Source organism: Vigna angularis, chromosome 3, assembly GCF_016808095.1.
Source record: "Vigna angularis cultivar LongXiaoDou No.4 chromosome 3, ASM1680809v1, whole genome shotgun sequence".
NCBI lineage: Eukaryota > Viridiplantae > Streptophyta > Magnoliopsida > Fabales > Fabaceae > Vigna > Vigna angularis.
The window spans coordinates 18,348,750-18,363,205 of NC_068972.1; the positions used below are offsets into that span (position 1 = coordinate 18,348,750).

General features: G+C 34.7%; 1 protein-coding gene across 2 annotated transcripts; it reads left to right on the forward strand.

Moving 5' to 3' along the window:
- The first annotated feature begins 1,789 nt into the window (after positions 1-1,789).
- On the forward strand, positions 1,790-12,151 carry LOC108326067 (protein root UVB sensitive 2, chloroplastic). Of its 2 annotated transcripts, XM_017559325.2 has the most exons (10): positions 1,790-1,948; positions 2,027-2,149; positions 2,557-2,645; positions 2,732-2,816; positions 7,542-7,601; positions 7,696-7,789; positions 7,888-7,985; positions 10,844-11,023; positions 11,252-11,374; positions 11,468-12,151. In XM_017559325.2, the coding sequence occupies exons 1-10, from the start codon at positions 1,937-1,939 to the stop codon at positions 11,891-11,893; spliced, it is 1,290 nt and encodes a 429-aa protein (XP_017414814.1). In that variant the 5' UTR covers positions 1,790-1,936; the 3' UTR covers positions 11,894-12,151. The 2 variants fall into 2 exon arrangements, with proteins under 2 accessions (XP_017414814.1, XP_052731323.1); XM_052875363.1 differs by lacking the exons at positions 1,790-1,948; positions 2,027-2,149; positions 7,542-7,601; ... (3 more) ...; positions 11,252-11,374; positions 11,468-12,151 and having other exon boundaries at positions 2,582-2,645; positions 2,732-7,472.
- Positions 12,152-14,456: the final 2,305 nt, after the last annotated feature.

Here is a 14,456-nt window from a genome sequence, read left to right on the forward strand (position 1 = left end):
TAGGAAGTCAAACTTACTATTACATATTTTTTTATCACTTGTCATAATAAATGTGGTTTACTATGGTAGGTCGGTATTTGGAGTTTTGTTATAGTAAGTTAGATTTTTTTTTTCAGATTCATTTTATTTTACCATTTTCTTATACATTCAATTTACCTTGAAACCCCAAACAATTCATATCACCAAACCAAACAATTCCCAAACAAATCAATTCATACATTAAGTTGCCCAATAAACTTTAAAACATGAAATTGTATATACATAAACCTACAACCTTTATAACGTTTACAAATACTCTCCAAAAGATTGTAAAGTATTATGAACTTAAGATATTTACAAGTTGTCACTAACACTCAAAAGAAAGAAGTATACTTGCTTTTATTTTTTTTTCATCTCTCTACCTTTCAATGCAAATGAATAATTAAATACCTGTAAAAAAAAACAAAATAAGCAAATAAACAACATGGAAACACCTCACCTAAAACATGGATTATAATTTCAATGAAGTTGAATTAGAGGTATTTTGACTTATAATACAACCTTTTATTTCATATGTGAAACTAAGTTACCTAATTTATAGGCATAAATAACAATGTCACCATGCTAATCAACAACAGCTACTTGAGCAATGAAGTCCATATTAAAAAAACAAACGTAGTCAAAGAAAAAGTTTAACTTCAAACTATCATGACCATAACAAACACGCTCATTACCCTTATACACTCAAAAGCTTATAACATGTCATTGATGTCTTCACCAAGTACATGTCGTCTGCTAATCCTAACCCCCATCAAAAGCAACTGACATACTCTTAGACTGTATAGCTAACCCAATCATAACTTAGAACGATCAACAAGTTTATCTTATCCACCTTATCACTTGTATCAATTTAACGTTTAACACATGTACCTTGAAGATGCTTCTTTAAAGTTTCATCTTTATTTTCTACACTTATATTTACACGTGCTTCGTTATTATTGATTGACATCATACTCCGTTAGGTTGATTTGACTACAAGTACAACATATGTTTGTTGTTACATATGAAATGTATATTTTAGATCTAATAGTCAATTTTATTTTATCGATTTTAAGTTGATTTCACTGTTATTCTATTACTTTTGAAGTTTTCAATTTGATTTTATATTTTAAAATTGTAATAGTTTAATCACTTTATCACAGAGAAATGCCCTTAAGAAAGTGAAGAGATAATAAATGTATTGTTAATTATTATATGATTTCTAGTGATACAATTATATAGCATATTTATCATGTTATGATTGTTATTATGTTTTTGTTGATTTTACAATAATGACTAAATTATTACATTTAAAAAAATAAAATGTAATTAAGAACTTGAAAACAATGAGATGATATTAATAAGACAAAATATGCTATTGAAATTAATTTTTAATTTTTATATTTTAATATATATGAAAGAGAGTTCAAATTACGCTAATGTAACTTTAGTATTTTAAGTTAAATTACTTTATTTTCATAACTCACTTTAAAAAGAAAGAAAAAAATTCTATAATATAGAACATATTTATAAAAAAATGTAATTAGTATAAATTATTTAATATCTCATTATGTAAAGTAAAATTAGTATAATGTTTTAAAAACATAATAAAATATGAATTCTTTTATTGTCTTGTGGTTGTAGTTTAATATTTGAAAAGCTTGATAAAAGTAATTATGATAGTATAAAATTATGATCTAATAGTTGGATGAAAACAAATATTGTGTACAAATTATTAATAATGTAATATTCAAAAGTAATTTGCTCTAACTTAATATCCCGAGACTGAACACGCCTGGTAATGGTAAAATATCCATTCCCATCCCCTACAACAATCCTAATATTGCGTGGAGTCACTCTTCAACGCTGTACCAGTTTGAAAGTCCTTACCTTTTCTCTCTAGATTCATATTCTCTTCATGGATTTCATGGTATCTATTCTTCCCTCTGTTAGGTTTCTTTTCTTTTTCTTTTTTGATTTTGGTTTTAATTTTCTTTTGCAAAACTAGGAGAAGCTGAAAATTTGGAAGAAAAAAGCAGACAAAGAATGTGAAAGCCCTCCTGTGTTGTGGTTCGAAACCTCTGTATCTGTTTGTCGCCGCTTCCAGTTCGAACCCCATGGCCAACTTTCCGTATAATCCTACTACTTATCCTCATTGGTGCTTTCGGTGTTGTTTTTTAATCAAAATTATAATAAAAATTTGTATTAAAGGTCGATATAACGACACCAACTGCGGAGGTGAAACTTCGTATAAGCATTGTTCTTCTTATTGGTTGGGAGATCTTGCACAAATTTAAGGAAACTTTCCACAAAAGTGTGATTCAAAAAAATTAATTAGCTAAAATTTTGTTTCCCTTTATTTTTTACTTTTTCCATGGAAATGCATTTTGTTTTTCTTTTAAACTTTCAAGGAAGTATCTTATTTCACTTTGTTTTATGTTTCCAAATTTTGGTACAATGGTGAAAACAGATTGTGTATTTCTTAAAAATGTTTTTGCTGCACTGCCTTACAGCATTTTATTTTTGGTTTCTCTGTAGGTGACTACCATTGGTGATTCCCGGCCGTTATACCACAAGATAGTTGACTCATTCCTGAATAAATTTTTCCCTTCAGGATATCCGTACAGGTTCTTTGTTCTTTTCCTGAGCATGTTGCGTGCAATGATAGTTTATTTGATTAGCTAATACATTTTTTTGGGTGTTCGCTTTGCAGTGTGAATGAAGGTTACCTCAGATACACACAGTTTCGAGCACTGCAACACACTGCCAGTGCAGCTCTATCTGTGTTATCGACTCAGGTCTTCTTCTAATAACTTGAGAACATCAGCAAATCATGTATCCGCTTTCCTAATGACTCATGCTAGACTCTTTTAATTAAAACCTGTTCGTTTCGAATATTGTGTTGAAACCAGCTGGATTTGGGTTTTTATTTTTTTTAAGTAGAGGTCACTTCCTCATTATAAGCTTATCCAAACATAGTAGATGTTGGCATGTGAAGGATAACTATAGTTGGTGTATTACTTTATTATCTCATATTATCGTAACTGACATTTGACTTCCACATCTACACTCTTAGTAAGTGGGTTTGTGTCTTACTCAACCTTACAAAATTAGCTCATAAAATGAAGATTGCACTCCAATTATATTTTATAATTTGACCTTACTTTTAGTAAATGTGGGATCTTCAAAACATCTCATTAGGCTAATGAATGAACATCTCTAGTATTAGATTAGATATTTATGGGTGGTCTTGAAAGCCCCAAAGAACTTGATTAGGATAGATTCTTAATGACTTTGATACCATCTTAATGAGTGAGTTTATGCCTAATTTAATCTCACCAAATTGTTTGTAATATGAGGTTTGCACTCTACTTTAATATTATAATTTGGTCTTATTTCTAGGTGATGTAGGATTTGAAATGAGCTCTTTGCTAAACTGCAAGGTTAAAGCTAAGAGCAAAAGGAAATGTTAGTCAAGGAAACTGGAAGAATAGAGGAATAGTTAGAGTCATTTATCATGAAGAGTTACACATTTCTTAAAAGAAATAAAGCTAAAACTAGACATTATAATGTAAGAGTACGCAAAATTTTCTTTTGACAGAAAGAGTATTTATTACCATAAGTTGAAATAAGAGTTGAAAGAGAAGTTGAGGTGGCATAACAAGACAACTAGAGAAGTGCTGAAGCGAAAGAGTCCAGCAAAGCTGATGTGGCTATGAAATATACTGCAATGTGTATATATGGAGCATGTTCTTTTTATTAATCAACTATTTTCTTACGGAAGGATCCTTACTAAACAATTAAGTTCTAAGTGAGTCTCATTTAGCCCTTCTCCAACAAGAGTCTTAATTGAGAAGAAGGAATATAGAAAATTAGAGCACTTGTTAGGGAACTAATTGTATATAGTAGAAGGAGAAACGTTACCCAGCCTAACTGCCAAGGCAGTTAGGTAAGTCAGTATAAAAGGGGTGACTTGGTTGGTGAGAGGACAGTTTTGGAGTATTATTGTTTTGCGAGAACTCTTGTAGTTCTTTGGAGAGAGGTTAAGCTCTCGGGTTACGTTGTAACACCATTCTTGTTGATTCTTTTCAATAAAAGGAGGCTGTATAATTCCGAGTACCTGTTCTGTGTTGTGTTTCTAGTGCTATTCATAGGTTCTTGATTAAAAGAACCTATCATTTGGTCCGACCTGCCGGATCGGAGTGGGGGTGAAGGATCAAGAAGTAATCGAGAAACTGCCGGATTGAGACGCCACCGGAATCGTGTGCGGGTGAAGGAAATTGCGGTTGATAGAATGAAGGCGCAGATAGGGGAGCTACGACCAGATTATGCAGCAATACGCCAAAATTATGCTGCAATACGCCAAAATTATGCTGCAATACGCCAAGATTTGCAAGAAATAATGAGGATGATGGGGGCGCGGGCTCACAACAACGACGAACAATCAGGTGGAAGTCAGGCTTACGTCAAAGGGAACCAGCGACGGTGCGAGGAGGATATTGGAGGGAGAGTGGGTGGCGATTACGGTGGGACCCAAACCCACAATCACTGTGGCGATCACCGGGAGGTGCAAAATCAATGGCGGAAAAGGGGTGAATTAACCGCTTTCGAAGGGTTGGACCCGTTAAACTGGATCAATAGGGCGGAGAGGGTTTTCGAGCTTCAAGGAGTAGCGGAGGAGGAGAAAGTGCAGTTCGCGGACTTAAGCATGGAGGGCAGCGCGGGCTACTGGTTCAGAGCCTGGAAGGAGAAAGCCAAGAACCGTTCCTGGGATGGCTTGAAGGAGGCCCTGGTGATAAGGTTTGGAACCATTGTTGAGCGTTTGGCGGCATCGAAACAGGTAGCGACAGGGGAAGAGTATGTGCAGGGAGGCGAAAAGGTAAGAAAAGGGAGCGGAATAGAAGACGAGTCATCTGGGGGACGAACGCGAGAAGCGGTTACTGAGCGGTACGAGGCCAAGTACTGTAGACCAGACCGAGCGGGATTAGCCGAACAGTCCGAGGCCGATCGCTATAACACAGACAGATCAAGAGCTGCCGAGCAGTCAGACGAAATAGAAGACCAGTCGACATGGGGACGAACGAGCGGTCAGTGGACACAGTCCGAGGCCGATCGCTATAACTCAAGCCGATCGAGATTTGCCAAGCGGTCCGAGGACATAGAAGACCAGTCGTCTTGGAGACGAACGAGTGGTAAGTGGACACAGTGCGAGGCCGATCGCTATAAGACAGGCCAATCGAGGGTTGTCGAGTGGTCTGAGGTCAAGCGCAATATCCCAGGTGAGGTTGCCGAGCGGTCCGAGATAGAATTAGACCTGAAGCAGACGGAGTTGTCCACTCTCTCGGCTGGTGGACCTATTCAGCCAAAAGCGATGGAGCTGCATGGTTCAATAGATAAAGAGCCGAACGGTATAAATATAGTGGGAAGAGAGCCGAACGGTATAAAGATAGTGGGAATTGAGCCGAACGGTAGAAGAGGACTGTTGGATCCGAACGTGAGAAGACCGGAACCGAACGTGAGGGGACTAACAGAACCGAACGGGAGAGGACGTCGGGAAGCCAACGGGAGAGGATTGCCAGATCCGCACGGGAGAGGACTGACGGACCAGAATGGAAGAGGACGGGAGGAACTGAACGGTCTTATAGCTACAGTAAAATGCCGAACGGTTTTACTCTCAAAACGGTCTCCTAGTCATTGGCCGAACGGTCTTACAATTAGATTCAAAGGCCGAACGGTCTTACAGTCTAAACAACCTCTCAGTACTTGGTCGAACGGCCTTACCATTAGAATGAAGGATGAGGAGGGAAAGATGGATGTTCCACATCGGGAGGCGATAACAGGGGAAGAATGGTCAGAAACTTACCTTATCCAGAGTTTCTGAAGAGGCGGGAAGAAGGAAGGTGTTTCCGATGCGGTGGACCATTCGCTCCGGGTCATCGATGTGCGGAGAAGAGCTTAAGGGTCCTGTTACTAGCGGAAGACGAGGAGGAGGAATGGGAGGAAAACTTTAACCTGGAAGCAAAAACCCTGGAGCTGTCGGCATGTTCGGCGGAGGGGCTGACGCCTTCCAAGACCCTGAAGTTGACCGGGTTGATAGGGGAGAGAAGAGTGGTAGTCCTGATCGATAGTGGGGCCAGCCACAATTTCATTAGCCGGAAGGTGGTGGAGGAACTGAGGCTTCCGGTAACAGAAACGGCCACATACGCGGTGAGTTTGGGTGACGGGTGTAAGAAGTGGACTCGGGGGCGATGTGAAAAGGTGGGATTGAAGCTGGGTAATGTGAAGGTAGAGGAGGACATGCATGTGTTTGATCTCGGTGGAGTGGATTTAATATTGGGTATTGCATGGTTGGCAAAACTGGGTGAGGTGGTTATTAACTGGAAAGAAATGTCTATGCTGTATGTGGTGGATGGAGAGAAGAAGAAAATCTGTAGTGACCCAGCCTTGGCAGGACAGCTGGGTGACACAGACGCATTTACAAAAATAATGGACGCTGAGTCATGGTTTCAGTTTTGGGAAATGTGCGTAGTGGAGCAAGGGACAGGCGGTGATGTGTTGGGCCAATTGACTGAAGCTCCCTGCACGGGTACAGCAGGTGGGGAAAGTAGCTTTTCGTTTACAATTAACCGAGGCAGCAAGAATACACCCAATATTTCACGTTCCCCAACTAAAGAAGGCTGTGGGTGAGAAGAGGGTTGAGAGGAACTTCCAGCTGAATTACAAGCCTACCGACCCATGTTTTGGCCGGTAAGGATTTTTGACAGAAGGACAAGGCAGCTGGAGTAAGAAGAAATACCTCAGGTGTTGTTAGATTGGCAAGAAGGGGACAAGAGGGCGGCCACCGTGGGAAGACGGGGTGACTAAAAAAGAGCAGTTTCCGGTATTCAACCTTGGGGACAAGGTTGTTGGGGGAAGGGGAGTAATGTTAGGGAACTAATTGTATATAGTAGAAGGAGAAACGTTACCCAGCCTAACTGCCAAGGCAGTTAGGAAAGTCAGTATAAAAGGGGTGGCTTGGTTGGTGAGAGGACAGTTTTGGAGTATTATTGTTTTGCGAGAACTCTTGTAGTTCTTTGGAGAGAGGTTAAGCTCTCGGGTTACGTTGTAACACCATTCTTGTTGATTCTTTTTAATAAAAGGAGGCTGTATAATTCCGAGTACCTGTTCTGTGTTGTGTTTCTAGTGCTATTCATAGGTTCTTGATTAAAAGAACCTATCAGCACTAAGCTTTCATTAATATTTGAAGTTACCATTTAGTTTCTTTTTATACAATAGTTTGTTATAAGGAAGCACAAAGAGAGATGGTGTGGGGAAGGTTATTTTTTACACAAAAGAGAAAGGGGAGAGGCAAGTTTGCTGGAGGGAATAATCCTTCTTTATCACACTGTGTTCTTAGTCTTTGTTCTGTATCACTCTGATTTCTAATCAGATATGGATTGACTATTGATAAAAATCACATGTTTGCCACATTTTCTGGTCCATTTCTGTTAGTATTCTTGTTCCGTATGCTTTTTCTTCTGCAGTCACTGCTATTTGCTGCAGGCTTGCGGCCCACCCCTGCACAAGCAACTGCCGTTAGTTGGGTAATTTGAGGCTACTTTGCATTTTGACGATTTCACATACCAGTTATTGTGCCATGCACTTAATATATAATTCATTTCTCTTGCCAATATTCAGATTTTAAAGGATGGCATGCAACATTTAGGGAATCTCATATGCAGCAATTTAGGTGCAAGAATGGATTCTGAGCCTAAACGTTGGAGAATTTTAGGTTTGCATTAAAGTTGGAACATTTTCCTTTTTTCTTATTTTAGCTTTTATTTTTCATATTCTATGGTGTATGACTTGAATAAGCCTTCCATCTTGCAGCTGATGTGCTCTATGATATAGGCACTGGTTTGGAAGTGCTCTCTCCTTTATGTCCTCAGCTCTTTCTTGAAATGGCTGGCCTTGGAAATTTTGCCAAGGTACACATTTTTATTGAGTTTTTAAAATTAATTTACTTGGTGGCATTTATTGATCTCATATTCCTTTCTTTTATTCTCCCTGTGAAGATGAGGCTACTTGAAGTAGCTCTCTTGTTTATTGAAGGTGATATCTTTTAACACAATTGTTTTTGGATGGTGGGTACATTTATAACCCTTTTGCGTGGTTGAGTATCCAAAAAAAACCACACTTGATAGCCTTGAGATCTAGTTTTCCCCTTCTATTACTATGAATATGCACAAAGGATACACACTCAAATATTCTAGGTTGGAGTTTATTTCTAGGGTCTAGGTATGGATAAAATGAAGATAGGACTTTCATGGGACTTTTTTATCCTAAGATTTTAGAGGGTTACTTATTGATAAGATAAGTGGGAGTAAGAAAAACTTCTTCCCAAAATTTCTTCGGAACATGATATGGAAAAGTAGAGCTTTAGTTTGTTCTAGTAAGCGTCCAATTTTTATTTTAGCCATCCAATTTTGTTAAGGTGTGTTAACACATGAAGACTCATGGATTATCCTCTCTCTTTTTGACAGAAAGAGCTGAACTCAAGATTAAAGTAGTACTTGGCATTTTCATACCTATTTATCTTAATATTGGCTCTGAATTGATTCTTAATTATTTTGACAAACTAAATAAAATCAAAACTAACTTCAAATTCGTGTTTCAACAGAAAAACTCAAGCCACCTAGGTACAATCATGTATAAAAGTTAGATTTAATAGCATTTTTTGTATCGATTTTTGTTGGGATTTACCAGAATATGTTATAGACACGTGGGCTTTTCCGATTTACTAAAGAAGGATGTTACTCCTATATATTCATGATTCAGCTGGATAGAGACAAATTCTTCACATCGCCTTCTTTTAGGAACTCATTTTGGCTCTCATTCTTCGTTTTGGTTTCCTTTTTGTCCCCATTCTTCGTTGTGGCCTCCTTTATACCTCAATTCTCACCTTGGGGTTTTCCATGTTATTTCCAACACGTCACACAAGGTGACGTGGCTTGTTGCAATAGGTGCACCATACCTCATGTTCTTTCTCCATATTTGGAACCACACTTTTTCTTTGGATAGAAATCATTGTTGTCAAGGTTATCAAACTCATGAGTTAACTTATTAACTTGGACGAGTTTACGTTCCTAGACCTAGTTTCCGAGTTAACTCGGAAACAAACTCGTTTTCCAAGTAAACTTGATGGAATTGCATGTGAAATTCGTTTTCCAACGTGATGATCGAAGTCGGTCTCGCAAGCCAAGTAAAGGACGTCCAAAATGTGACCATTGTGGCAAGTTAGGCCACAAAATTGATCGATGTTATGCGCTTCATGGGCGTCCTCCTCGACCTGTAGCAATGGCTAATTCTGATCCATCTCCCCGATCACCGTCTGCAGACCATCCTACTTCATCTAATACCGTAGAAAAACCTGCAATCTTTAACGAATTTCTCAGATGGTATGAGGATCGTCAGCACTCTAGTTCCACTACATCTGCATCTGTTGCACGTACAGGTACACCTTTTGTTGGTCTGACTCACTTTCACTCCCTCGGACCTTGGGTCCTTGACTCAGGCGCCACCGATCATATCACTGGTAACAAGTCCTTGTTTTCTTCCTTGTCATGTCCGAATAATTTACCCTCGGTAATAATGACTGATGGGTCTAGAGTCTCATCTCATGGTATCCATTGATCATGTACTTTATGTTCCTGGGTCTCCCTTCAACTTATTGTCCATAAGTCGTCTAACTCGTACCCTTAATTGTGTTATTTCATTTACTAAAGATTCTGTTTGGTTGCAGGACCGGAGTTCGAAACACATGATTGGCACAAGATGTGAGTCTCATGGCCTATACCATCTCCGCCCTTCTCCACATGTTGGCGTAATCATGGAGTCACCATCCCTTCTTCATGCTCAGTTAGGTCATCCTAGTCTTGCCAAACTACAACAACTTGTCCCGAGATTGTCAAAATTATCAAGTTTGTTGTGTGAGTTTTGTCAGTTAGGAAAGCATACTCGTAGTTCCTTTCCTCGTAGTGTCTCACAACGGGCGTCGTCCCCCTTTTCATTGGTTCATTCTGACATTTGGGGACCTAGTCGTGTTAAGTCCACTTTAGGTTTTCAGTATTTTGTTACTTTTATTGATGACTATTCCAGATGTACTTGATTGTTTTTAATGAAGAATCGTTTTGAGTTGTTTCCTATTTTCCAATCATTTTTCAATGAAATAAAAACAAGTACTTAGTGAATTGAAATTTGGAGATGTCACTCACATGACACTTATATGTGATAATCAAGTTACTCTCCATATTAGCTCTAACCCTGTCTTCCATGAGAGAACCAAGCACATTGAAGTTGATTGTCATTTTATTCGAGAAAAAATCATATCCGGAGATATCAAGATTGAGTTCGTTAACTCAAGCAACCAGTTGGCAGCATATTCACTAAGTCCTTACGAGGACCTAGAATTGATTATCTTTGTAACAAGCTTGGAACATATGATTTATATGCTCCAGCTTGAGGGGAAGTGTTAGATGTTAAGATGTGTGTTTCTGTTAATTGGGCTAGCCCATTATGTATTAAGGACATTGGCCCATATCTTACATTATAAATAAACTACCCTATATGTATGCAAAAGACACAAGGGATATTTTCTCCCAATCTTCTCTATTTCTCACAAACATAAAATGCAATATATCTAATCGTAATAATGAGAATGTGGGTTAAGCCTAAATACAAATGAACACGTAAAAATAACATAATTATAAGAGGGACTATGTTTCCCTAATTAACATAAGAGCAATATATCAACCACTTACCTTTCCATTTATTTTGGACTCAACAGGGGATGGCAGTTGTTGCATCAAGAGCTACGAGATTACCTATATATTCTTCATTCGCTAAAGAAGGAAACCTAAGTGACCTATTTGCTAGAGGGGAAGCTATTTCAACTCTCTTCAATGTTGTTGGAATTGGAGTTGGAATTCAATTAGCCTCGACTGTATGTGCATCAATGCAGGGAAAGGTATAGACCCGTACCAAAATTTTGAGCAACATATTATGTAAAAATTATGGGATTTTTGGTAGATGCTGTGGTAACCATATTGGTTATTTTCCATTAAAAGCATTTTACTAAAAGAAAATACTTTATTATTATTATTTTATAGAAATAATAAGCCCAACTACTGAAATAATAATTATGAATTTATATGAATGCAAACTGATGGAATATAAAACATTTCTTTCTTGTTAGTTGGTTGTGGGGCCCCTACTATCATTTATACACATTTACAGCGTTACTGAAGAAATGAGAGCTACTCCTGTCAATACCTTGAATCCACAAAGAACTGCATTGATTGTGGCTGATTTTCTTAAGGTGTGGTATGAGATTTTGTAAATGAACTCTTGGTTTCCATTCTTTATTTGTGAAACTGAAATTCTGTTGGACTGTTGATTGAGTACAAGCCAGGCTGGAAACGTATCAAGTCCAGCTGATCTAAGATATCGAGAAGATTTACTATTTCCTCGGAAGCTAATAGAAGATGCTGGAAACGTAAGAGTGGGTAGGGCTTTGCACAAGGCAATTAAGCCTTCAAAGCTTCTTGAATCAAAACAAGTATTCCCTGGGGAGAAGTTTCTTTTAAATGGTGATAATAGGTGCATTGATATGGTATTGGAGAAAGATGCTATTGGTGAAGATGCATTGAGAGGGTGGCTGGTTGCTGCATATTCTGTACAATTTGACAAGTCCTCTCATGATCTCAGTAACAGTACCCTGCTGCAGGCCTATGAGAAAATGAATGAGGTGTTCCCTGTGTTTCTGAAAGAATTAGAGTGCAAAGGGTGGCATACAGATCGTTTTCTGGATGGAAGTGGGAGCCGCTTTGCATTGTAGTGTTCAAAATTTAATACAGATAGTGGCTTTACTTTACTACTTTCTTTTACCTATTCTGCGAGAGTGGGTACATTGAATGCATGCATGCCCTTGGTTTGTATGCAAAGGATCAATAGTCCATATCCTGCAGAATAAGAGGCATATAGACATAAAAGACACCAAATAATATTTGGAGAATTCCTTAGCCAAAGTTGAAATAACTTAACATAAAGAAACACTACTTCACAGAATAAACAATTGAAGTTCTTGTTTTGGGTATATAGTAAAGACACTTCAAAATTTGACTAAGTGGTATTGAAATAGGATTAGGATATTTATATTGGTATTTCTATAGAAAGATTGTTTACTTGTGATTCTATTTATGTTATATGAAATGTTCCAATTCCACGTGGTTTCTATTTACTTGTAAAATTTACTTAGAACTAAACCTATTTTTGAATAGATATCATAGTATATTTCAATGATATTCGTATTTACAAAAGTCTAATATCATATTTAAGCTGTCTAATTTTTGTCCTGAGAAATGTGTTGAAGATTTTATATTATTTAAACATATAACTAAAATAAAATATATAAATGAACAAATTATATTTAACTAAAGTTTTTAACTTTCAATAAATTTAAATTAAAAATGTTAATATTTTTCACTCATTATTTATCTAAATTAGATATTTTTATTTATTTAAATAGGGATGAAATTCTATACTATTTTAATATTTATATAATGGTTTAATATGTATTTTAATCTTAACGGGATTTATTTAATGTGATAGTTAATGTTTTTGTCTTCAATGTAAATTAAGAAAAATATAAAAGTAAGGTTTAAATACTCTTGTGTGTAATGTGAAATTTATTTATTTTTTGTGGTCTTAATTTTTGTAATTTATGTTTAATTTAATCTTTTTTTTTATGATATTGTCTAAATTGTTAATGCATTTAAGTAATGTGTATCATATGTTAGTTTGTAATTTTTTTAAAAAATTTAAAGTTTTTTTTATAATTTTTATTATTTATTTAAAAAAATTGTTTCTTGTTAAATTAATATTGTATCATATGACAATGACAATATACTATGTGTCAAACTTTTTGTTATTTTTTGTTCAATTTAGTTTCAAATTTTTATTTTTCTTCAGTCTCAATTTTAAATTTTAAAAGAAAATTTTTCATTATCTTTAAAGTTGATGAAAAATTCTTCATTATTTTAAAATTAGAAAGAATTTTTTAAATTAGGAGGAAATTTCTTCGTTATTTTTAAAATTATAAAAAAAATTCTTCAGTTATTTTTAAAATTAGAAAAGGGAAATTATAGTCTATTTATAAAATTAGAACAAAATTCTAATTTATTTTTAAAATTGGAATAAAAATTCTTTATTATTTTTAAAAGTAGAAGAATTTTTAAAAATAAAAATTCTTCATATTTTTAAACAAACTCTAATCCTATTTTTTATATGTAAAAAAAATAAACAAATTTAGTAATTATATTTCAATATTAGAGTTGGTTTAAAAAAAGTTAATAAAAATGTGAATTTTAGTAAAAATTAAATTTAATATTAATTTAGAGAAGAACAAAATTGGAATTGAATTAAACAAAATTTAAAAAAATTGGGATTAAATTAAATAAAATTTACAAAAATTAAGATTGAAGTGAGTATAAGACATTAACATGTGACACTAACATTTTTGACATGTAACATTGACATTGTCACGTGACACAATTGACTTGATATGTGGACAACTTTTTTTCTTTAAATAAAAAAAATCTAAAAATAATTAATAAAACATTTAAAATAAAAAACACAAATTAACACATGACATACAATGTTCATTTGCCAGTTAATGATTTAGACAATATCATGAAAATAGTTCAAATTAAACATAAATTATGAAAATTGGAATCACATTTAATACTTGAAAAAAAAAATATCATAAACAAAGTCGATGAAAATAGGGACCAAAATAATATTTAAACCTAAAAGTAAAGATAAGTTTGTGAAAATTTGTAAGTTATTTAAAAAATATAATATATTTAAAATAAATAATTAAATATTATATTTATAAAATAACTAAAGTATCCTTGTTATTATAAAATAATTTTAGTCAAATGTCAAATTATAATTTATTCTATAAATTTTAATCATTATCAATATTTTTATTATTTGTATTATGTTATAAATTTATTATTATTGTTATTATTAACTTGATTCCAATTTTATTATTTTTATTATTACAACTGCTATTTTACAATTTTATTATCATTTATAGTTTTTTTTATAATTTTATATTATTAATTATTTTATAATTTTATATTATTAATTATTTTATAATTTTATTATTATTAGTAGTATTAATATTATTATTTTATAAAATTAATTTTATTATTATTATGCTTTTAAATTTCATTTATTATTATTTTATTATACAATAAGTAATTATATTAGATTATAAATAACCCAATTTACGCTATTTAATGTAACAACTGATTATGTTATGTAACTTAATTAACTATATCACGTTGTTATATAATGTAATATATTTTGTTATTGTAGAACTACAATTTAAAGGA

Excerpts from the sequence above, each read along its gene's own strand:
- LOC108326067 (XM_052875363.1), top strand. The coding sequence starts at position 4,313 with ATGAAGGCGCAGATAGGGGAGCTACGACCAGATTATGCAGCAATACGC.